Source organism: Balaenoptera musculus, chromosome 2 (assembly GCF_009873245.2).
Source record: "Balaenoptera musculus isolate JJ_BM4_2016_0621 chromosome 2, mBalMus1.pri.v3, whole genome shotgun sequence".
NCBI classification, from domain to species: domain Eukaryota; kingdom Metazoa; phylum Chordata; class Mammalia; order Artiodactyla; family Balaenopteridae; genus Balaenoptera; species Balaenoptera musculus.
The window spans coordinates 68,152,753-68,176,577 of NC_045786.1; the positions used below are offsets into that span (position 1 = coordinate 68,152,753).

Genomic DNA, 23,825 nt, shown 5'->3' on the forward strand with positions numbered 1-23,825 from the left:
GTCCATCCGCTCATCTCCCCAGCGCCCCTCCTGTGGGACTCTGTCACATGTGGCCAGCTCCTTCAGGGAGGGCAAGTCACAAGGCAGAACCAGGGGACCAGTTTTTAAATCAGAGCATTAAAAAAATGCTTGACAAGCCTCATGTTTTGCTTTCCTTGTAGGTGGTGAGGATCAATTTTCCCAAAGAAAAAAATCAATCAGTTGGAATGTTTCTTTCTGGAGAAAGCCTGGCATCTGTCAAACAGGGGGGAGGAAAAACCCAGAAAAAGATTTTCTTGGGTCGTGTGCTGGGGGTTGCTGACTCAGGCCGTATGTTCCAACATCATTAACAAGTTGAAAAGCTGTTGCTCCCTGCAGGAATGCAGGATTGGTAGTTTGAACAGCTCAACCGGGAAAATCCTTTACAAAGTGAGGAAGGCCGAGGGTATCAGGAGTGTCCACAGCAGATCTGGGGCCTGCAGGATTGATCAAGGGAACTGACTGCAACGCTGGTGCTTTTATCAGGCCCAGTGGTTGCACATGTTGCTTTACCTGCAAACCCGATAGGAACATTCTGACAAGTTGGCAATTTTAATTGATAAACAATTATTAACAGTTAAGCCATGTTGTGGCAAGACTGAGAGGCAGGCTAATATCTTGGGGTGATTGGTAGAGATACGGGATAGGAACCCAGGGGAGTCTGTGATCTGATACTGGCATTTGATGATAGGCAGCCCCCAGGTCTCCAGGCTGGAACGTGGAGGCCCAAACCGGACTGAAATCCTTATTGAGTTTTGCTGGAACAGTCCTTGACTATAAGCTGGAGAGTCACCAGAATTTTTCTAAAGGGCATTTCATTGTCCCCCTGTGGGGAGATCTGGGACTTGGCGTTGCCCTGGTCTCAGCTAAACTACATATTCAACCCCAACCAGACTGGCATGGCCCACATTAGAGACGGGCAGAGCTCTGGGTGAAGGGAGAGGGGAGATATTCTTTACAGATTCAGATACTTAATCATTCAACATATATTGATGCCATGTGCCATGCTAAGTGCTGGGACATAGGATGAACTAGAGAGGCCCACCCTGAACTGGCTGTGATTTCAGCACCAGAAACATTTTAGTGCCCTTGCTCACCCACTCGCTCACTCACATACTGTCTCCCTTTCCCACTATCACTGTGAAGATAGGGACTGTAGCTACTTGCTTATGGTATTCCTAGCACTTAGCACAGTGTCTGGTATGTAGTAGGTGCTTAATAAATGCTTTCAGATTCAGTGATTACTCAGAGGCAGGAGAGTGGAATAGGTGACCTCAAAAGAAGTAATGGCTAGGTTCCCATGTGACAGGCACTGTTCTAAGCAGTTGACGTGTATTGATGATTTAACTTTGCAACCAAATTACACAGTAGAGGACCATTGTCCCCATTTTAAAGATGAGAAAACTGAGGCCCAGAGAAGTAAAGTAACTTGCCTGGGATCACACAACCAGGAAGTAGCAGGACCAAAACTTAATCCAGACAGCCTGGCTCCCGAGTCCATTCTCTGATCTCCTCACAATCCTGGCCCATGGGAATCAGAGCATGACCCTTGTCCCTCTGTGCACAGCTCTCTGAGGGTGTGTCCCAGGGTCCTAAGGGCCAGAGGAGCTTTTTGGGGGAATGGGAGTCAAGAGCAGGCAGGAGGAGCAATCACTGCTTAGGAGTACCAAGGGCAGGGCCTGGGCAGTTCTGCATTTTGGACTCCTTTGCATAAGCCCTGCCCAGGGAGCCCAGCACACAGCAGGTGAACTGTATATGTGTTGGTGGGTATTTGCATGAATAAGCAGAGGGTGCAGGGGTGCAGGGCTGCAGGTACCACCCCCAAGTTCACATTTCCCCCCAGAAGCACAACCACTGGTCTTCCTTGAGAGCAAGGGCCTGGCAGCCTGGGGCCTCCTTTTGTTCCATGCTCCTCTTCTCTGAGAAACGGAAGAGGAAAGGGGTGTGGACGGTGCTCCCCTGGATAAGTTAGAATTCACCAGTGAGCTGAACCTGGACTGTGTCTCCTCCCTCTGTGCCCTCAATCTCTGCACCTCCAGTATTCCCAGTGCTACGGCGCTCCCCTCCCTGCCTCGGTGAATGAGCAGTCCTTAGGTTGAAGTCAGGCCGTTCTATCATCCTTTGAGCCATAAATGAGCCTCAGGATGCTCTGGGGCCTTGCATCTCAGCTGCCCTGACCAGTCCTCGGAAGAGGAATCTTAATAGCATAAAAGACAAAAACAAACACCCAGCAACAGTTATAACTAACCTCTGGTTCTAGGCACTTTGCATGAATTAGCTGTAAGTCCACAGCCATTTTATAGATGAGGAAACTGAGGACAAAACAGGTGGCTCAAGGACACGCAGCTAATAAATGGCGGAACAGGGACCCGGGCTTTTAGATGATGCTAGAATGCCAAAGAATAAAACTCAGCCAGGGCACCACTGAATTAAGATAAGTGGCTATGGGCCAGCTTGGCAGGTTGGCTGGGGGTGACAAACCCCTGGTTACCCATCCCAGAGCTCTGTGTGAGCCTCCCCAGGACCCCTCATTGGGAAGAAGGGGGACCCGCAGGCCCCAGACCAGGAGAGTATTTGGCCCTTCATAGGCCCTTCCATCCTGTCAGCCCTGCAGGTGAAATGCTTCTTTTTTAAAAAAAATTGACTCTTCATGTCTCAGAGCCAGACGTGACCACAGCAATTAAAAGCCAACTCTAGATGTGCCCACCAGCTGTTTTGTCTCTTCCCAGCTGTGGAAGGGATGCAGGGCTGGTAATGATACAGGAATGAACGATACATATCTGATGAATGGTTTTAGAACTTCCCTTGGTGACTCCCTGACACAGACACACGTACTCCCACCCACCCCCATCCCCACATGCTATGTGATCTTGGCCATGGCAGAGTCACTCACGCTAAGTGTGTCACTTTGGAATTGGCACCTGGGCCCTTTTGGATGTAGGTCATTTTATTTCCAAGCAGAATCAAATGACAGCCTCATCTGAGGCTCCAGCCAAGAATGCTAATGGAGGGCTGATCAGTGTGCCTTGGAGCACTGGGGAAACTGGGTTTGTGGAAAGCCCCAGAAGCCATGTGCTGTAGAATTCTGGGAGGCTACCACCTCCTTTCCCAAGCCTTCTTTTGTCCTAGCTGGGTATCAGCCTAGCTGGCCAGGGAGCATGGAAGTTGTCTTTATTTATCTTGACCTTTTCATGTAAGTAATTTTTATAGTTCCATTAACTAGTAAGATCATTTGCAAGCCACCAGGCAAAATATATCACCACGAACACCTCAGGGACTTGTGGTTCATCTTGAGTGGAATGCTAATAGGATTGAGGATTGATTCAGAGCGCTCACCACGAGCGAGGGACAGCAGACTGGATGCCTTGGTCAGGGACTGGCCAGTGTTGGCTCAGCAGTTCGTTTGCAGAGGAGACCCCAAGTCGGACCTAGACCCTTTGGCTCAATGCCAAGATCCCCATACCGGGTCCTGGGCTGCTTTATACCACCCCGGCCCAGGACTGATGCTCTGGCCTTGCATCTGTACCTCAGAACACATTTGTTCCCATGCTGAGCTCTGTGCCGGCATTTGTGGAATGGAATCTTCTCAAATTTGGCTTGAATCAGTGAGCCAAAAAGTCAAGCCCTAGACTCCCAGAGCTGGAAGGAACATTTGAACCATGTCATTCAACCCCCGCTTCATTTTGCAGACAGACAAACTGAGACCCAGAGGGAGGGAGGGGACTTGGTAAGTTGGTGACAGATCTGGCGCTGGTACTTACTTATCCCAACCTGTGGTCCAGGTGGTGGTGGAACGTGTGGTTAAGAGCAGGCCTTTTAGCATCACACGGATGTGGGTTCGAACCTTATCTTGGCCTCTGGGTCAGCTAGGGTCCTGGTGAGAAACAGATGGCATGTTAACAGAGGAGGATTTAATAAAACAATTATTTATAAAGGCTTGAGCAGGGTTAATGGAAACTGCAAGAGATGGTGCAGCATTTAGGGCTAGCAGCCGCGGAGAGCCACTTCATCCCTGAGCTGGAAGAAGCCCCCCAGGACCCTGAGCTGTAGGGGAGAGGACCACCACCACCACCACCAACCCATGTCCCAGCCTTGCCTCCTGCCCAGCCTCCCAGCTCCTGCTATTTCCCGTGGGCTGAACTCATCCAGAAGCCAGAGGGCAAGGAGGCCCATTAATGCAGTCCGTGGAGGTCCACTCTTAGGGCACAGAGAAGGGTGGGGAGTGATCTGAAGGGACAGATGGAGACTGTCCAGCCCATACATTCTCAAGGGGTAAAAAGTGATTCTCGGTCTGTTTATATATAAAGCACAGATATACGTACAGTACATACACAGATACGCAGCATATCTGTGGTATTAGAATTTCATGGGAGGGGATGATTAAGAAAAAATTGTCCTCGATGGCTCCTGGGAAGTGGGGTGTGGGGTGTGATCGTGAAAGCAGAGTAACATGCATCTAGCATGGTCTCTTGATAGCAAGGGGAATTTGTACAAGTTGCTTAGCCCTTTCTGTGGTTTAGGTTCCCAACTGTAAATGGAGCAGTAATAATACCTGCCTCAAGGATCAAATGGAACAGTGGATAGTCAGTGCCCAGCAAAGAGGAAGGGCTTATATTTGGCCTCTTTCACTCACCACAGCTACTAGTGTCCATCCGTGCAAGACCATCATTGTAACACAAGGGGTCATTAAGTTCACTTGACCCTTCAGGGGGAAACAGAGGACTGAAATTAAGGGCCAAGTGGGCATTTGTGGCTGCTGAAGGTTCTGCTTTCCAGCCTCTTGCTCCTTCAGGTGGACCCAGAGGACCATCTGAGAAAGGAGGCAGGGCATCATTGGGTGTTTCCTAAGCACATTTTGGACTTTGTTTTACCATCTGGTTATATCAGGGAGTGAGTGAATGATAGAAGTATAGAAGGGCGGAAGGGACCTTAAAAGTCCCACAGTCCAGGGACTTCCCTGGTGGTCCAGTGGTTAAGAATCCACCTTCCAATGCAGGGGACGTGGGTTCGATCCCTGGTTGGGGAACTAAGATCCCACATGCTGCGGGGCAACTAAGCCCGCACACTCTAGAGCGCGCAAGCTGCAACAGAGATCCCTCGTGCCGCAACTAAGACCTGATGCAGCCAAAAAAAAAAAAAAAAGTCCCACAGTCCAATTTTCCACCAAATCAGGAACCCTCTAGACCAGGAGGGCCCCCTCCCCCGATAAGGAATCAGATAGTAAATAGTTTAGGCTTTGCTGACCATCAGTCTCTGTGGCGAGGACTCAACTCTGCCCTTGCGGTGCAAAAGCAGCCTTGGACAGTATGTAAATGAGTGGGCACAGCTGTGCGCCAACAAAACTTCATTTAGAGAAAAAGGCAACAGCGAGATTTGGCCCGAGAGTCGTAGTTTGCCTGCTAACCCCTGCCTTCCAGCATCTGTAGATCCTCTAGGCTCTGCTGGAGTGTTCCCAGGGGTGGGTTGCTCCCTACCTATAGGAAGAGTCCCCTGAACTGCTGAACCATTCAAGTGGTAGAAAGTCTTGCCTTGAGTTAGGCTGAAATCTGCCCCTTTGTCACGTGTGCTTCTGAGTCCCTATTCTGTCTGGGACAGAGTGGCTCCCACTTCTCTTTGGCAGCCTGTCAGCTGACTTTGACCTGCCTCCCACCCAATACTTCCTTCTCCAGGCTAAACTCCCCCCCCCCACCAAGTCCCAACCTTCATGTGACCCTCACAGGTCATGTGTCCACACCCTCCGCATCCAGATCCCCGGCTTGTCAATGTCCCTTGCAAAGCACACGTACTCAGAACGGCCACCAATAGCCACATATGGAGTATCTGTAAGGCATGGCTCATGGGGAGATACAGGGATGTTTAAGACTCTGGATTTACCCTCAAGGAGCTCACAGTCTATTGGGGAGACCAGACAAACCCATACTAAGTGGGGAAGTGGCAGGGCCAGTCAGGAGGAACCTCGTGTGGGTAGGGAGGTTCTGGTGGGAAAATATTTCACCTTCCATAAATGTGCAGACTGGAGTGGCTGCAGCCCTCCGAGCTTCTTGGTGGAGCTGGTGATAGAGGCTGTGCCTGGCCTTGCTGACCCAGGTGACCCGGGGCTGGTGAGCGCAGGGGAAGCATTTCCAGCTGCTGTGACATGGTGGAGACAGGGCATCAAGGGGGTGGCAGCAGTAGAAGGAGCCTTCAAGGGTGATGTGCTCTAAAGCTCTTATTTTATAGATGAGAGAGTGGGGAAGCCACCTGCCCAGACTCATGTGTCAGGTAGCCCAGAGCCTGAACTCATACTGGGTCTCCTGGCTCTTAATCCAGTGCCTTTTGCAAAGAAATGAAGGACAGAAACCAGGGGTCCCTGTGAGGTCAAGAGTAGAGGTTTACTAGGCCATAGGAAGGGGACAGGACTTGGGGGCCCGGAAGTGGGACTAGAGCGCCGGCAGCTGTCCAGGCCTTTCCTGGAAGAGGTGGGCGGATGCCAGCTCCCGGTGATTCTTAGCTGAGTGGGACTTTAGGCCTCATCTGGTCTCATCTGAGTTCCAGATGAAGTTGTAGGGCCTGGAGAGGAAAGTGAGTTGCTTGATATCATTGAGATGGATGCTGGTAGATGCAAACCCAGATCTCCTCACGCCCACCACCATCCCTCGAGATGGCCCATCACCCTGGTCCCATAGGCCCAGAGGTAACCTGAGCCAAGGGGCAGGGTTTAGAGATTTGGCGACTTCCCTGTGACTGAGCTCTGAAGCCAGAGTCAACCACGCCCTCCCCACACGTGCTTTGGTGCTCTCCTCCTTGGGACCCACAAACACTGAGCACCTACTGTGCTACCAGGCAGCATAAGGACTTTAAAAGGCCAAGTAGGAAGTGACCTCTGTTCCCCAGGGGCTGGAGATCCACAAAAGAGAGACAAGTGCTGACACAGGTAACTCCCTCAAGGTATGCTGCGATGGCCTATGACGGGTTGAGGTAGCATGTGTGAAAGCCCCGAGGCCTGGCACATAGTGGGTGCTCAGAACCTGGTAGCGCACAGGAAGTGGTGATAACTGGTAACTGCCGTCAGCTGCCTTAGACATCTGTCCAGACCCCATGGTGTGCGTGCGTGTGTGTGTGTGTGTGTGTGTGAGAGAGAGAGAGAAGGAGACAGAGAGAGAGAAGTAATAATAGCAGCTCCTGCTTCTGGAGCACTTACTGTGGGCCAAGCACTCAACATGTATCACTTCATGAAATCTTTGCAGCAGCCCATGACGTAGGTTCTATTATTGTCCCCACTTTACAGATGAAGAAATTGAGGCACAGAAGGTTAAATCATTTGCTTGTTGTCCTATAATTGTAACTGCAAATGGCAGATAGGGAGTTTAAATATAAGTCATCACCTTCTCTACCATGCTGGCCATTCCACCAGGGGTGGAGATGGGGCTGCTCTCCAGCGTACCGCCCCTCAACTAAGTCCCTACAGCCCTCCCCATGTGTCTACCACTTCAGTGGAGGGCGGAAGTGAGAGAGACGGCCTGTGTGTGGAGGGAAAGGAGGCTCAGGCATCGCCAGGACCCTGCCCTTGGGTCTGAGGACACCCTACTAATAACAATAGCAAGACTCACTCAGTACCGACTGTACCCCAGGCTCCGCTCTAAGTACTTTGTCAACTCATTGAATCCTCACACACAGCCCGAGGCCCATCCTGTCGCCATCCCCCATTGAACAGATGGGGACTGACACAGAGAGGGCGGTAACTTGCCTGAAGTCTGGAGCTGCTAAGTGGCATCGCTGGATCCAGCCCCGGCTCCCCGAGTGCCGTCTGTGCTCTTAACCACTGTGCCGTGCTGCTTCTCGCTAAATGTGCCTCTAGCGCCTGGGAGGTTAGAAGCAGGACCGAGGCAGGACGGTGGCTGGGGGAAGCTGACGGGATGGAGGTTCAGATTTCTCAGTGGGGCAGGAAAGGGCCTGGCCCTCAGGCAGAGCCAGCCTCGGATTCCCTGCGCACGACCGCACACGGGTGTGCAGCAGAGGGAAGAAGGGTTCGACAAAATAGCCCCGTGTCAAGGAGCCCAAGAAGGGGGAGGCCGGGGACGCCCCCGTAACTCAGCCCCTCCTAGGGGGTCGGCTGGCACGAGGGACTGGGGTCAGAAAGAACTTAGGGGACCTCACGCTGTAGGAGTGGCTGCTGTGTAAGCCCCAGCCCTCTGTGGAGGCGCTGCCCACCGTGGGCTCCAGCAGAGCCCGGGGTAGGAGTCGGCCGCCCCTGCCCCATGGAGCATCATCGTGGGTCCCACCTCCATTCCTCCTCAGGAGACTCGGCTCTCAGCACCCCTGTGCTGTCCCCTCCCCACCAGGTACACAAACACACAGTGGCCCAGTTGCCAAATATGGTCATCTGAGCCTCAGATATTTGCTCTCGATATTTCATGCTTCAAACAGCACTGTCTGAACAACACCTATGAAATATGAATGGACTGAGGTTTTGACAAGCAAATAGCCCAGAGTACCAGGGTGATAAGGAGGGGAGGGATCAACGAGGTCTGGAGGGACCGTGGGGACAGCAAGCACATGCCTGAGTCAGGCCCAGGGACTCTGCATGTAGGGTCACCGGGAGTCCGGGTGCTGGATACAGGGTTGAGCCGGGGGAGGTGCTCAAGAGACCGTCCTAGGGGTCCCTGGGGCCGTGGGGAGAGGCCAAGGGAAGAGGGAGGGTGGAGCTTGCTCAGAGCCCCTGAATGCACCTCCCTTGCAGGTAGGGAGAGGGTGCAGGACAGAGGCCAGGAGTTAGGTCTCTAGGGGCAGAGGACCAGAGTACTGAGTGGTCTTCGTCTTTTCTCCCTTGATCTGCTCCAAGCCCCTGCCCAGCCCCAGCTTGCAGGGCACCCATGCCTGCAGAGGACCCGTTGACACATCTCCTCTGGTTTGAGTCTTCTGGGCAGGGGAGGACGTCCAGCCCGGGCGAGGCCTGAAGGCCCCCTGTCTTGGGCTCCTCTCAACTCCCCCGGCCTTCGGAGGCCTCTGTCTCCAGGATCCTCCTCCTGCAGCCCCCTCCTCTCTGGCCAGAGGCCACGCACTGTTCACAGGATCCCAGACACGCAGGCCTCAGTTCCTCCGTGTATAAAATGAAGCAGTTGGACGTGATTTTCTGTTAGGTGCCTTCCAGACCTGCCGTGCGGCAGGTTCCAGCCCCCTGCCTGCCCTTGCCGCCCCCAGCAGAGCCCCCAGGGATCGAGGTGCTGATCTCTGCAGTCGGAAAGCAGCTGGAGGTGCCTGGGCTCACCTGACAAGCTGATGGAAGGGTCTGCTGGAAGGCGGACCGGCCCAGCTGTGGAGCCTCCTGGGACCTCAGCCTAAGGGAAGGGGGAGCAGCGGAGGCCAGGGCTGGGATGGGGAGCCAGGGGAAGGATACCTAGTGTCCAGTGTACACTGGGGACATTGACCCATTTGAGCTTGTTTAGAAAGTCTAGTGGGAGCAGGGGAAGCCAGGCAGCAGGGATGACCAGGTGGGCGTCTTGCTAGCAACTGGGTGAGCAGCTCACTGTGGCTCTAAGTGGAGGTGGTCACTGAGGTCAGGGTCCAGCCTGGTTCCCCAGTAAGAAGTGAGTTAGCTAGTAGGCCCCAGCTGCTCCCCGAAGCTCCAAGCGAGGGGCTGTCAAAGTCTTGAGCACAAACCAGAACTCTGCCCAAAAGCCACTTGTACACATGAGAATGACTCAAGGGCCAGGGCTCCCCCGAGACACACCACATCCCAGGCTGGCAGAGGATGGGCTGTCTGCAGACCACTAACCAACGGGGCATCTGAAATGGCTCTTCGGGGCCTGCCTCGCCAGGAGGCGTAGGCAAAGCTAAGGCAACAGCTTCAGGGTCAGTGTCTGTGTTTGGGAGGGGCCAGAGGTCCCCACACCCACCATAAAATGAACTCTGTTGTCTACCCTGACAGCGCCCTCTCAATGGGCATTCGGCCAAGCAGTGGACATGGAAGCAGGGTGGGTGTTTGGAAGTCAGTGGCAGCTCCTCCAAGCTCGCCATTGGGGGCCACCTGTCCCCCCAAGCCCAGGCCAGTTCCAGGCAGAGAGAAGGTCTGTAGTTGCTTGTCAGAAAAAAAGCGCTTCATCTAGATCCCTTCTGAGCAATTGACAGGGTTGATGGTAGCTGCTGATTTCCCAAGCTTACAAAATTGGCAGAGGTGGCAAAGGGGGTTTCTGTAATCCCTCACCGATGGGTTAGATGGTGGGGCAGATCTCTCAGGAGCAATGGATGACCTTGAGAAAATGTGGATGTCAAAGGGAGAGAGAAATAATCTCCCTCAAACTGCTGCCAGCAAGCCTTCTCAGCACTGGGGTAGTTGATGGAAACTTTGCTGCCGTTGCCTCCCAACTCAGGAGGCTGTAGCATTTGACTGCGTGATAAGAAATTGCCAGGCACTTTCTAATTACAATTATCATCGTCGTGGCTGTCTCTCTTAATTACTTTCTTATAATTAGCTGTTGCTTTTTCCTCAGCATTTGTGTACTTTGCAGATTTGCTGACATTTGAGAGCCCCAAAATAGGGCCATTTGGGAAGGAGGGCAGAAAGGTGGGGAAAACATGAGAGGAATGGATTCTTTTCAGGCAACCTGATATATTTGGGGGCCTTTGCAGAAAGAAATTGGGGAAGCCAAAAGATGGGTCATTTTCTGAGCCGATGGGGAAAGAGGGCAGGAGTGAGGATGTAGGGATTGGGCTTTGTGGAACGTCTCCAAGTGTTCAACCTTGGAGGAAGTATTCTTGAAAAGCCACCAAGGCTGCCATTTCGTGGGCTTGGGTTTCATTTTAGGAAACAAGCCTGGGATGAAGCACACCCTTGTTGAATCCTTTTCGGAGTTAATTAAATAACTCGGGTCAGGAGCAGCTTGATTTTCCCCAAAGCCAGTGATGCGTGCTGAGCAGCCCTGGGCCCCAGGGAGTCTTTACAAAGTGGATTGTGCTCCTTGACCAGATGGTTGGTTTTCACTCTCTGTTCCTGTTCTTTCTCCCTCTCTTCGGATCCCCTGCAGCCCTGTGTACAGAGGAATGTGTGCACGGCCGCTGCGTTTCCCCGGACACCTGCCACTGTGAGCCCGGCTGGGGAGGGCCCGACTGCTCCAGCGGTGAGTCTAGAGTCTTTGGGAATTGAGCGGGGCCATGGCTCTGGCTGGGGAGGGGCCGTGCCGTGTGGATGCTGAGTTCTTTGTCCTGGGCTTGGGCTACCTAGCGAGTGTGGGCAGCGGGGAGGAAGCATACCTACCGGATGGTCCCTGGGGTGGAGGGCTCTAGGGGCATGAGGGTCATGGTTTGTGGTGGCCTGGAGGGGCGTCGCATGTCGTGTGTGTGGGGAATTGTGGGGTCATCTGTACGACTCTGGCTTTTGATGAAACACCTCCGGATAAGGTCTTTGAGGCTTGAAGTGAAATTGAGATGCCGCCTAAGGGCGCAGACCCAGGAGGTCACTGTGGTCAAGGCCTGGTCTTCAGCTTTGCTGGTGCAAAGGCTCAGTGGGTGCTCACAGAGGCTCAGGGGACTTATTTATGAGACTGATGGGTACTGGGATGCCTCTGTGTCCCCAAAGGTAGGAGAACGGGATGCCTGTAGGGCTGGTCACTGTGTTCCTACATCTCTCCGGGTAGACTGTTCACATTCCCTGGGGAAGGCTCTCCGGTGAGCACGAGTGAGGCAGATGGTCTCGGGACTGACAGAGTGACTCATAGCAGGATGGCATCATCTCTCCTGTGGGGCTGGCCGCCGAGTGGGCGGGGTACACCGGCAACTCCTCGGGGAATTCTCTGCCAAGAGCCCAGCTGAAGGCAAATCCTTCTCCTTTGGCTCATTTCCCTTCAATACTCACAGATGAGCCTCTTTCCAGTGGCACATTTTGCAATCAATGGTTGGTTAATGTCATGGTCTTATTAGATTTCCAAGGAGTCCTTGATTAATGTTGAAGCCCAATTTTCTTCCTGCTTTGAGCCGGGATAGTATCTTTTTGTGTGTGACTTGAGTAGGTAACATAACTAAGCTGATCCAGTGGGGGTCTAACCCCCTTCATTGACCCATCTTTGGGAGCCGCCTCCCTGTTCCCTGTCCCATAGTGACTGCAATGGTCATAACAACATGGAGAAGGAATGGTGGGTCCACGTTGGCCCAATGCGGTGCTCTTGCCCTTTTCCAGTCGCTGCTGGGGTGGAAACGTCTAGTTATGGTCCTTTTTTCCCAAAGGCCTTGGCTGGAGCCTCTTTGTCTACCCAGTACATGGGAACATACCAGCCAAAGCAAGCTATTGGATGTGGTTTTGTTTGGGCCTGGGTGGTTACCTGGCTTGGGGAGACCAGGATCTGTTTGGGGTGCTCTAGAGACTCTCTCCAATGTGTTGGAACCTCCAGTGACTGTGGTACCCTCCACCTTCCACCTGTTTCCCTGCTTTGAGGTAAGTCATGGGGAACAACAGGGCAGGGACTCCTCCAGACAACGAAAAGTACACCCGAGGAACACGTGAGTTAAAGGAATGTGTTCAAGCAGCCTTTCTGTGAACTCCAGGAAACATGCTGGCCGAACTGTTTGAGAGCTTTCCCCCACCTTGTCTGTGTTTTGTTTTGTGTAACTTTGCCTACAGTGAATCTTTGACGGGGAACTATCTAGTTTGGATTCTGTGAACCCTGCTGGGACAGGTCTGCTTGCTGTTGCCAGATTATACTGTCAAGCTCTGTTGGAGGTTGAGATACAGCCTGAGTCCCAGGAGTCCTGAGTGCATATAAACCACCAACCAGTGCAAGTGTGTTTGGTGCTCACTGTTTCTGGACTGTGATGATTGGGGCGCCTGGAGGGTTTTTCAGACAGAGTCTGTCTCTCAGGGTTTCCTTCCGGTCTCGTGAAAGAAGTGGAAGGGAGGCGGCCCTTGATCAATGGGAGTAGGGAGTCTAGAGTAAATCTTGCCCCTGGAGTGTGTTTACCGAGCACGTAGCCTTGTAACTTTACAGTCTAAAACCGGGCTGCCCAATTTCCACTCCCGATTCAGTCATCAGACTTGGTGCTGAGCAACCCACAATGTTTCTTCAATAAATCCAACCTCATGGGTTGGAGAACCACCAGCTCTGCATCTACTCAAGGGCGTGTACTACTAAACCCTCAGAAAGTCCTAAAAGATAAGTTCCAACCCTCTTTTGAGAGATGGCAGCATTGAATGAAGGGAATTCATAGATTCTCATTCTCAAAATCATCTGTCTCTAGCTTAAGGCCAGGGCTGGGTGATGGATCTCTATGGCCCTCCTTGCCATGTCTGAACTTTCTCCCAAGGAGCTCAGTGAACAAGGCCACAGACTGTGTGTGGGAAGAAGGTCATCTTGGAGCAGTTGATAATAGCCATTGAGACTGCACAGAAGAAACCAGAGTCCCCTTCCATGGGTCAGGCCTTCAGGTATTAGAAGACAATGATCACTTCCCCCCCACTCAATTTTTATTCTCCAAACTCCTTTGTTTCTCACATGACATGGTCTGAATTGCCTTCCCCATCTAGTTTCTCTCCATTGGCTATGGCCTTTGTTCCTTTTAAACTATCATTCCTAGATCTGACCACCGATGCAGGCTTGTATGGAAAAATTACAATAGAGCTAAGTACTCTCTATTGAATTTTCCTGTGCACTAACACTTTATTCATCTTCTCATTTACTCTTCACAACAACCCTATGATGTGGGAATTAGCCCCACTTTACAGATGAGAAAGTTGAAGCACAGAGGGGTTAAAGAACTTCCAAAAGGCCCACAGCTAGTAAATGATGAAACTGGGACTGTTGATCAAGTGAAAACCTAGGTCCTAAGCCTGAACACATAATTATTGTGCTCTCCTTCCTTCTGGATGCTCACCCTCTGTTAATACAGCCTGAGGCTGAAATAGCTCTTTGACGAGAAAACCTAGTTGCTCACAGGGGAAGGAAGGATCTGATTGAAAGATGTGGCCCTGAGATATTGTCATGGAGACAGATGAATCAGCCATGGGACACAAATTGTGATTATGTTTACTCCAAGCAATTTGACCCTGTTTGCTATTGTGCCATTGGACCCCTGTCTGCCTGTGTGTGCTCTGTGGGGCCTGTGTCCATGGAGATGGGTATCCTGATGAGCACAATGTGTATCTCTGGAGATTTCTGAATGGGGTCTGTCATTTGCATGTCTAGACATGTGACATCCTTGCAGGGAAGCTTTGATTTCTGTTTAGTCAAGAGCATCATTCTTGCTGGTGTTTTCTTCTGATTCTAAAATCATACCTGTTCATGTTAAAAAGGAAGTTCAAACTGCACCAGACGTATAGACGGAAAGTTAAACCCATACACCCAGTGATAACCAATTCTGGCATTTGGGTGCTTATTGCCTTTCCTGTTATTTCTCTGCACATTTGTTCTTAGAGTTAGATCTGGACACAACTTTTATTATTTAGATCAAATGTATGTGCTATTCTGTAACTTGGTTTTTTAATTCAACTGTATGTCATACACTCGTTTCCTTGTCCATAAACATGAATCTCCCTTAAAATTTTTAATGGCCTTATAGAATTTCATTCTATGGATTACTAAAAGTGTTTAACCAGTCTCTTGCTGATGGACTTTTAGGCTGTTTCTGATTTTTCACTATATTAGGCCCACCGTCCTTTATCAAAGATCCTTGTGGCCTGTTGGTTTCAAAATTTAGATTTTTTTCAGAGTTCAGGAAGGTATATGGTGACTATATCATATATGACATATGCCTCCAGTGGGGTTTGGTCAGCACCTTGGGATGAAACATAGTAATATTTCTGAAGTGACATATAACTGATCACATCTAGTGATATATAGAAGATATTTAACCACAAATCAGTTCCACGAAGATTTTGCCTCTAAATGAATTTTGGAAAATTAAAAAATAATTCCTTTGGACTCTTTAGAGATTTTTGGGTTGTTGACATGTGAATAAGGGATTGCGGTCCTGTGTAAAAATGCTGCAGTGATTCTTCTCGTGCATGTATCTTTGCCCACGTGTCCCAGTTTCTTCTTAGGATAAGTTCCTGGAAGTGGCAGGGAAGATTATAAAGATCCATCATCCTACTGCCTGCCCCTGCCCTGCCCTGCCCTTTGTGGCTGCCAAGGGATTTATGACTTTGATAGACATGAAGGGGACAAATCCAGTAGTAGGATGGGGTGGGGAACTTTTCATTCTTTTATAGACTTATAACCCCGTAGCCTAATTTCTTGAAGGCCAGGATGAATTTCTTTCTGCTCCATAAAGGAAGGGAGGTGATGCTGATTTGCCTGGTGGGTAGACATGTCAGCTATCGTGGATAATGCCAAGACATTAGATGGACCAATATGGGGAAATGGAGTGGCTGCATGCTTGGTCGTAAACCTCCATCTTATATAATAATGAAGAGTAAAAGGATGAAATGTCAGTTTACACTGAATAAAGACCACAGAGTGACTCTTATTAAACTGCACTAATCTCACAAGTGGAGATGAAAAGAAAAAAAAGTTTTGCCATACTGAATATCTAGCTTTTTAAAGTAATTAGGAATAGTAAAGCACTGACAATGATTGAGATAGAAACATTATTCATAACTTTTATTTCCACACTGGGCAATGGTCCAGTGTATTTCATTTATGAGGTTTCAGCTGTAAGGAGAAGGACGTGAGCCAATTCCTAAATTAAATATGTCCTGTTAACTTTTATAAATGATACTCAAGAATCAACTTGGAAATTTCAGCCTTCATTGTATTATTTAATTACTGTATTTCTTGGGTCCCGCTTCTCTGGTCCTCTGCCTCCCTCCCATGGTGATTTGCAGTTTGGGTTCTGGGCTATAGAATGGCATTTTGGTTTTGGTCTCAGGCCTCCCCGGAGGGCTGGGGTAGACATGGAGAGAATCCCTCCCATTTCTCCATAGTCTCCCACATTCTTAGATTCCACTGAACTGGTTTTATCCATGCGAACAGAGTGCGGGAGAGTAAAAGTCCGCTCCACAACCTCTTACTATTTGTTGAAACTGTCCCCCCTACCCACACCCCAGCCCTCCAGGCCTGGTGCTCAGCACGAGACAGGACTGTGGAGCAGGCCTGAGTAATGAAGGCAGCAGGAACCAAGTTGGGCCACCACCAAGAGTAGCTTCTGCCCAGTCAAATGTGTCCTTATCTTGAATGGTGTGTGGGACCCCTGGCTGACTTGGCTTTCAGCTATCCTTGCAGATTAAAATAAAACATTTACCAGCTCAGAAATATGCTTATACTCCTAAACTAGCCAGGGACCGTCTAGGTCAGTCCTTTTCAAACCACTATATATGTTTGCTAGAGATTTGTGTGGTGTGTGTGTGTGTGTGTGTGTGTGTGTGTGTGTGTGTGTGTGAAAATATATGTAACAGAAAATTTAAAGTGTACGGTTCTGTGGCAGTAAGGACATTCACATTGCTGTGCGACGACCATCATTATCAGTCCAGTGCTTTTTCATCTTCCCCAACTGAAACTCTATACCCATTAAACACTAACTCCCCATTCCCCACTCCCGCAACCACCATTGTAGTTTCTGTCTACTCTAGGTACCACATATAAGAGGGATCATACAACATCTGTCCTTTTGTGAATGGCTCATTTCACTTAGCATAATGTCTTCAAGTTTCATCCATATTGTGGCATGTGTCAGAACTTCCTTGCTTTCTGAAGCTGAATAATATTCCATTGTATGTACATATTATACTATATTTTGTTTACCCATTCACCCATCAACGGACACTTGGGTTGCTTCTACCTTGACTATTGTGAATAATGCTGCTATGAACATGGGTGTACAAATATCTCTTCAAATTCCCGCTTTCACTTCTTTTGCATGTATATCCAGAAGTGGATTTCTGGAGCATGTGGTAATTCTATGTTTAATTTTTTGAGGAATCACCATACCGTTTGCCACAGAGTCTACATCATTTTACATTCTCATCAGCAAGGCACAGGGTTCTAATTTCTCTTCATCCGTGTCAATGCTTGTTAGTTTCTATTTTTATTTTTTATAATTGTCATCCTAGTGGGTGTGAAGTGGCATCTCACTGCGGTTTTGGTTTGCTTTTCCCTAATCATTAGTGATGTTGGGTCTCCTTTCATGTACTTTAGTGGCCATTTGTGTATCTCCTTTGGAGAAATGTCCATTCGAGTCATCTGTCCATTTTTTTTTCAACTGGGCTGTCTTGTTGTTGGTGCTGACTGGTAGGTGTTCTTTATATTTTCTGGATGTTAATCCCTTATCAGATATGTGATTTGAAAACGTTTTCTCCCATACCGTGGGTTGTCTTTTCACTCTGTTAAGTGTCCTTTGATGCACAAAACTTTTAAATTTTGATAAAGTCCAGTTTATCTATTTTTTTTGTTGCCTGTACCTTTGGTGTCATATCCAAGAAATTATTGCCAAATCCAGTCTCATGAAGCTTTCCCCCTATGTTTTTGTCTAAAAGTCTTATAGTTTTAGCTCATGGAATTAGGTTTTTGATCCATTTTGAGTTAATTTTTGCGTATGGTATAAGGTAGGAGTCCAACTTCAGTTTTTCTGCATGTGGATATCAAGTTTTCCCAGCACCATTTGTTGGAAAGACTTTTGCTAATGATTCTTGAAGCTATAGAGTTAAAATTTTGCACTATGTAATGGCACATTAGTTACCTGAGAAGTGATTTAAACTTTGCTCCTTAGATTAAAACAAATACAGAGGGCTTCCCTGGTGGCGCAGTGGTTAAGAATCCGCCTGCCAATGCAGGGGACATGGGTTCGAGCCCTGGTCTGGGAAGATCCCACATGCCGCGGAGCAACTAAGCCCGTGTGCCACAACTACTGAGCCTGCACTCTAGAGCCCACGAGCCACAACTACTGAGCCCACGTGCTACAACTACTGGAGCCTGCACACCTAGAGCCCATGCTCCACAACAAGAAAAGCCACCGCAATGAGAAGCCCGCACACTGCAACAAAGTGTAGACCCCTCTTGCCGCAACTAGAGAAAGCCCACGTGCAGCAACGAAGACCCAACACAGCCAAAAATAAATAAATAAAATAAGTAAATTTATAAAAACAAACAAACAAATACAGACTTGTTATAGAATTGAATGCATCATTGGCATTTATTCAAAAAAGAACAAAAACTGTGATCACATGAGCCTTTGGTGGACCTTTTGGGGCTATGCTGCTAGGCATCACTGGGGACAAGGTTATTTCAGGTGTGAATATTGAGAAGCAGTGGGAAAGGCAGGAAGACCATAACCTGATTTAGATCTCTCACGGCTGATGACTGTTTACAAGATGGTTTATAGAGGGATCAGAGTTTCAAGCCCTTTTCCTACCGCATTCTTGGGGACTCTTCCTTCCAGAGTGCTGGGCTGTCTGCAATACCCCCAGAGTCCACCTCTGTGCTCCTAGGCTCTGGAATGGCATAAGAGCTCTGATCCAGCCCACAATACCTCGTCTTGGGGGGGGTCTCAGGGTCTCTGCGTCTTTCCACAATGCTCAGTGCTGTCCCACCAGGCTGGGAGTCATATGACCCCCATATTGCTGGGGCTTGGGCATCCTGTTTTCCTGCGGCTCTCTTCACATATATGAAAGCATATGTCCACATAGTCCTGGAATGGAGTGCTAGGAAGTATAGTCTGGATCCCAGGACCTAATTTCTGGTCATGGAGAGCTCATGATTTAACTTGAAACCCTTGAAGCAGGAGCTGGGAGGGACCTCAGAAATTGTCTGATCTACTTCTTCCATTTTATAGATGGGCAAACTGAGGCCCAGAGAAGGGAAACTACTTGCCTGAGGTTACCCAGGGAGGTAGTGGCAGAGCTGTAACTTGATCCTGGGTGTCCTGACTCCCATGCCTTTTGTCTCTCGACAGCTGCTCTGGGAGTTAAAGGCTGGAGTTGTCTTAGAGGCAGATGGGTCTCATTACACCAAAGCAAATGGGTCAAGTTATTCTACAGCCTCGGTGCAGGAGACCTAAAGATTCGGACCCTCCTGAATCCTTCTCTGCCCAGGTTCAAAGGCCAGACTCATGACTCCAGGTCAGGCCAGGGCACTGAGGTCAGTGATTTCCAGAGGGGTCGACCCTGCCGTCTGCCTGGCTTGAAAAGTATATTAGGGGGAGGGTCCCATTCTCAGGGGCCCCTGGGCACACTTCTCACCGACAAACATGGAGACGTCACAGTGGAGGCAAAGGACGTGGGGGCAAAGCAAAGGTATAGGGTGTGGGCCAGGACTCCTGCCTCTGTCCTGGGGCAGATGAAGGGGTCCAAAAGGAGATGGGCAAGGCCGGGCGGGGAGTCAGTGGACTTGGCCACACTGGTCTGCTGGGAAGGGCCATTGCCAAGACTTTGGGGCTCCTTCCCAGCAAGGGAGCACGGAGACCGAGCCTGAGTAAGGAGAGCTTATGAGAGAGGGTCACAGAGGAACAAGAGGGAGCCACACGGTCTGAGGAGGAAGGTGAATACAGACTCCTGCTCCTACCGTGTACAGATGCTTCACATAGATGATCCGTTTACTCTGCCGGCAGCCTGCCGTGCGTGTTACCTCCATTTCTCAAATGAAGAAACCGACGCTCAGGGAAGTAGAGTAACTCCTGCTATTCACTCAGCTAACAAGCCTCAGCTCTGGGATGAGAGCCCGGCACCTGTGTTCTTCCCACAGCTGCATGCTGCCTCTGAAGGGATGAAGCCAGCTTCGGGTCCCACCTCTGCCTGGGTGACCCTAGCTAAGTCCTTCCCTCTCTCTGGGCCTCAGGTTTCCCATCTATAAAATGGGAAGGTCAGCATGGATATGCCAGGTCTAAAATCCCACGATGCCATGTTTCTGGAAAGCTAAAATCCAGCATCGCCTCACCTAATCAAGGGCCCTCGTGACCTTCCTGACGCTGACCTCTGGGGGAGGGAGTCTGCTCTCCCCACCACCCCACTCCCTCCCACGCACAGCCCGCCTGTGATTCTCTCTTCTTTCCAGGACCTGAAAAAGGGCTGGGGCGGGACAGCCATGGGTGGGGACGGTGACTCACGCCCTCGCCTCCCCCAGGTGGGGACGCCTGGGGAGCCTCGGCTGCCTCATCCGGGCGGAGGCGCAGGGGGGCATCCTGCCAACCCGGGGGCCGCAGCTCACTCGTGGTGGGCTCACTACCCCAAGGCGGCTGTCAAGGTTAAAGCCACTTCAGATGAATCGCCACAGAGCAATCGCCCTTGCTGGTCCTCGCGTGCTGCTCTGCCCAGCCCGCCGCCCTCGCAGAACCACCTGGGCTGCCTCCTGCCGCCATCTGGCGCGCCTCCCCGGGATGGGGGGCTCCGTGTCAGCGCGCACGCTGGGGCACAGTCACCGTGATGGGGACACAAGGGGGCTGTGGACACGGCAGCAAATGCTTTTTCAAGGTCTGTGCGGAAGAAGAGCTGCTCTTCACCCCAGAATTCTAATTTTGAGCAAAAGAGTATTCAGTAGCCAGGGCGAGCGGTCCCACTGGCTCTGCGTTCTCTGTCCCTTGAGTTCCATTTAAGGCGCATCTATTGAGCACTGCGCAGAGGCCCGCGCTGCTGGGGGTCCAGGGCTGAAGGGGGGGATTAGGAATTAGGAGGGCATGGCCCCCATCCTTGGGGACCTTCGAACAGAAGCCAGAGCCACCAGTACAGATAAGAGAGAGGAGAAGGGGTCGGTAGAGAGAAGGCTCTGGCTTTGATGGGAGGGGGGACCCGGCTGGCTCAGGAAAGCCATCATGGGAGGAAGGAAGGAACCAAATGTGTGCTATACCCATTTTAGAGGAAGAAACTGAGGCACAGAGAGGTTAAGTGATGGCCCAAGGTCCCAGAGCTGGGTCCGTCTGACTCTTTCCACAGGCCGTGCTGGAGTAGGGGGGAAGGTGAGAAGTGTCAGAGAGGCTGAAAGAGACCTTGAAGAGGGTTAAGAGACATAAACCCAGCCCCATCCCGTGTCCTGGGGGCTGGGGGCTGCAGGGGAAGGGCAGCAGCAAGGTAGATCTGCTGGCCTCTCTATCTCTCTGTCCTCGACTGTCGCCTCCCCCCATCCCCTGCCTCCCTCCCTCCCAGCCTTGGCTATGCTCTGGAAGCCAGTGAAGAGGTTTGTTTCCCCCCTTCCAGAGTTTGTTTCTTCCAAAAGTACCTCCCAGGAGAAATGGGAAATGAGAGGGAGCAGATGCCGGGGGTACCCTGCCCTCAGGGGGCCCGGACCAGTGTGAGGATGAGGATGAGGCTGGGCAGGGGGCAGCCGGTGGAGACCCCAGACCACAGGACTGGGGGCAGCTGGTCCCCCCACCCTCCTTCCACCCTTGGATCGGGTTCTCTTGTGACGCCCACCACGAAAGGAGGGGAGACCTGCTGAGATCCCCCTTCCCAGGTCCAAGGGAGGCAGGTCATGGGGCAGAAGGGGGCGTGGGGCCACTGCTCCTCCCACTCCTGAGAGAGGGCAGCCTCTCAGGGTGTCACCCCTTCTCCATCTGCCTGTCAGACCAGGGGAGATAATGGGACCAATCCCATCTGAGCAGGGTCAGGGGTCAGGCAAAGCCCTGGCACACGTGCCCTTTATTGTACCTGAAAAAGCCAGAGGCTGGCTAGCCTAGAGTCTGTGTGTGAGCTGCGTGTTCGGGGGGGGCTGTCATAGGGGGGAGGAGGGAGGTACATTCTGCCCAACCCAGCTCTGGCCATCTGGCTCCCTGAGAACAAAATTAATAAATAAATGACATGCAGTGAGTCTCAAGGACTGGGAGAGGGAGGAGGGTGGGAGAACCTGCCTAGAATGTGACAAAAGCAGAACAGAGGGGCAACAGCCAAGCTGGCACCATCGTGCGGTCCTGGCAGGCAGCGCTGCCGCCCCCCCGGACCCCGCTTGGGCCTGAAAAGGACGCTGTGCAACACTCCCCATGACACACACGCACGTGCACGCGTACACACACGGCCTGCGCTTCCAGGCTGGGCATGTGGGCTGGGTCTCCACGGGAAACACACTTCCTGGGGGGAAGGGAATCACAAACTGCTCCCACCCGCGCCCACCAGCCTGGAGGACCGGCCTGGAACTCTGACAGGGAGGGGGAGGGAGGGGGTGCATCTTCTTTGGAGCCAGAGGGCCGGCTGATGGCAGGTCCGGCTCTCTGAGACCCCTGCCCCTGCCCCCAAGGACTTCGAGTTCCTCCCAGTCAGCCCAGAACTGCTGTGTGCCGGGCACCATGCTGGGGATGGACACGATGACCTCATTTCACCTCCCTCCACCCCGTGAAGTGGGGATTATGACCCCTGTTTTGTGATGGAGGAAGCCGAGGTCCAGAGAGGGTTAGCCATTCTCTAAGGTCACCCGGCTGCTCCTGAGTGTGTGCTCTCTTCGCTCGGGCATATTTCTCCCAGAATTCGGAGCTGTGGAGGAGGGGTGGCTTTGAGGCTGAACGGGAGAGAGGTCTGGGCTGTGCTCCTGCTTAGATTCTCTCCTAACTTCTATCCAGCACTTACTGTACACACCGTCCTATTCATTATTATTTATTATCACTATTTCCATCTTTCAGATGAGGAAACTGAGGCTCAGGGATGTTAAGTACCTGGCCCAGAGGCACACAGCGAGTAAGTGGCAGAGCCAGGATTCAAACCCAGGCAGTCGGTCTCTGGAGACCACACTCACGACTCTGGTTAACACTTCTTTCCGGGGCTCTCTGCCTTCCCTCTCCAGTCCCTCCCACACTTCAGAGGTGGGGAGGCAGCTAAAATGCAAACCCGGGCCATGTCACTTCCTTGCTCCCCTCTGCCTACCAGGAAGTGCCCAACTCCTTGGCCAGGCCTTCAGGGCCCTTCTGGGTCTGATGCCTGACAAGCTTTCAGCCTGATCTCCCCCACCACCCCCCTTCCCCTCTCTTACCTTTCCTTTATCCACTGACCCATTGCTCTTCTGCCTTCAAAGCCCAGTTCAGATGCCGCCTCTGCTATGGCACTTCCTGATTCCCACAGGAAGTATATGTACTTGACCGCATATGTGTGGCCAGTGTGGTCCGTGCCACCCTAGACGTTTATTGTTTGATTGCGTGTTTGCTATCCTCCCAGCCCCCAGCCCCTGAGACCTCTCTGTGGCAGGGTCCAGGTCTTCCTTGTCACCGTGACCCCGGGGCCCTGCACACTGCAGTTACCGGTGGGCACTCAGCACAGTGCTGAGTGGGATCCAGTGGATTTGCTCTCCCATTTTGTCATGTTTTCATTCTTTTAGATGATGCTCTAGTGGAGGTACTTGGACCAAGGAAGAGTGGGGCTCTGGGTTGGATGTTTGGGAGAATTCAAAGCCATGTCCCTTGATCTTCCAAATCTTCTCACCTATCCGTGCTGCCCAGGCACACGCCCCCAAGGATTGCGATGGGAGACCAGGAATTGGATTGGTCCTTCAGAGGAAGCAGAGATCACAGCTAGCTGGAAAAGTGGGGAAAATGCCAAGAAGGCCATGGAACCAGAGCTCAAAGAAGGATGAGATTTGAAGTTTCAATAGTCCAGTATGGAAAGAGAGGACATTCCAGGCACAGACCCCCAGAAGCAAGGGTACTGAATGGTGAGCAGGTCCGTGTGGCTAAAGCAGAGGGTGCCTAGCGTGGAGAGTGGGAGCCAGGCTGCACCCGGAGGCCAGGCCAGGTGGTGTGGTGCCCTTACCAGCAGCCCGGTGAGCTCAAACACGAGTCCATGGGCCATGGGGAGCCCCTGAAGGCTCATTTTGCATCAGTTGAGTCTGCATTGTGGAGTGGTGGAGCAACTTTTAAACTCTTCCTTAACTAACCTGTGACCAGGTCTGGTAAGGAAACAGAGGACATGCTGGAGGCTCTGACCTGCCCCTCCAGTCCTGGCT

The 23,825-nt window shown here is 51.4% G+C and overlaps 1 protein-coding gene across 13 annotated transcripts in view; it reads left to right on the forward strand.

Annotated features, from left to right (window-relative positions):
* The window catches only part of MEGF11 (multiple EGF like domains 11), a 380,942-nt gene that overhangs the window by 175,093 nt on the left and 182,024 nt on the right, over positions 1-23,825 (forward strand). For all 13 annotated transcript variants that reach the window (XR_005018567.1, XR_005018568.1, XM_036841304.1 and 10 more), the window contains exon 5: positions 11,022-11,114. Coding sequence is in view for 11 of the 13 variants with exons in the window: in XM_036841304.1 (XP_036697199.1) it covers positions 11,022-11,114 (93 nt within the window). In the remaining 2 variants the exon portion in view is untranslated. The remainder of the gene's footprint in view (positions 1-11,021; positions 11,115-23,825) is intronic.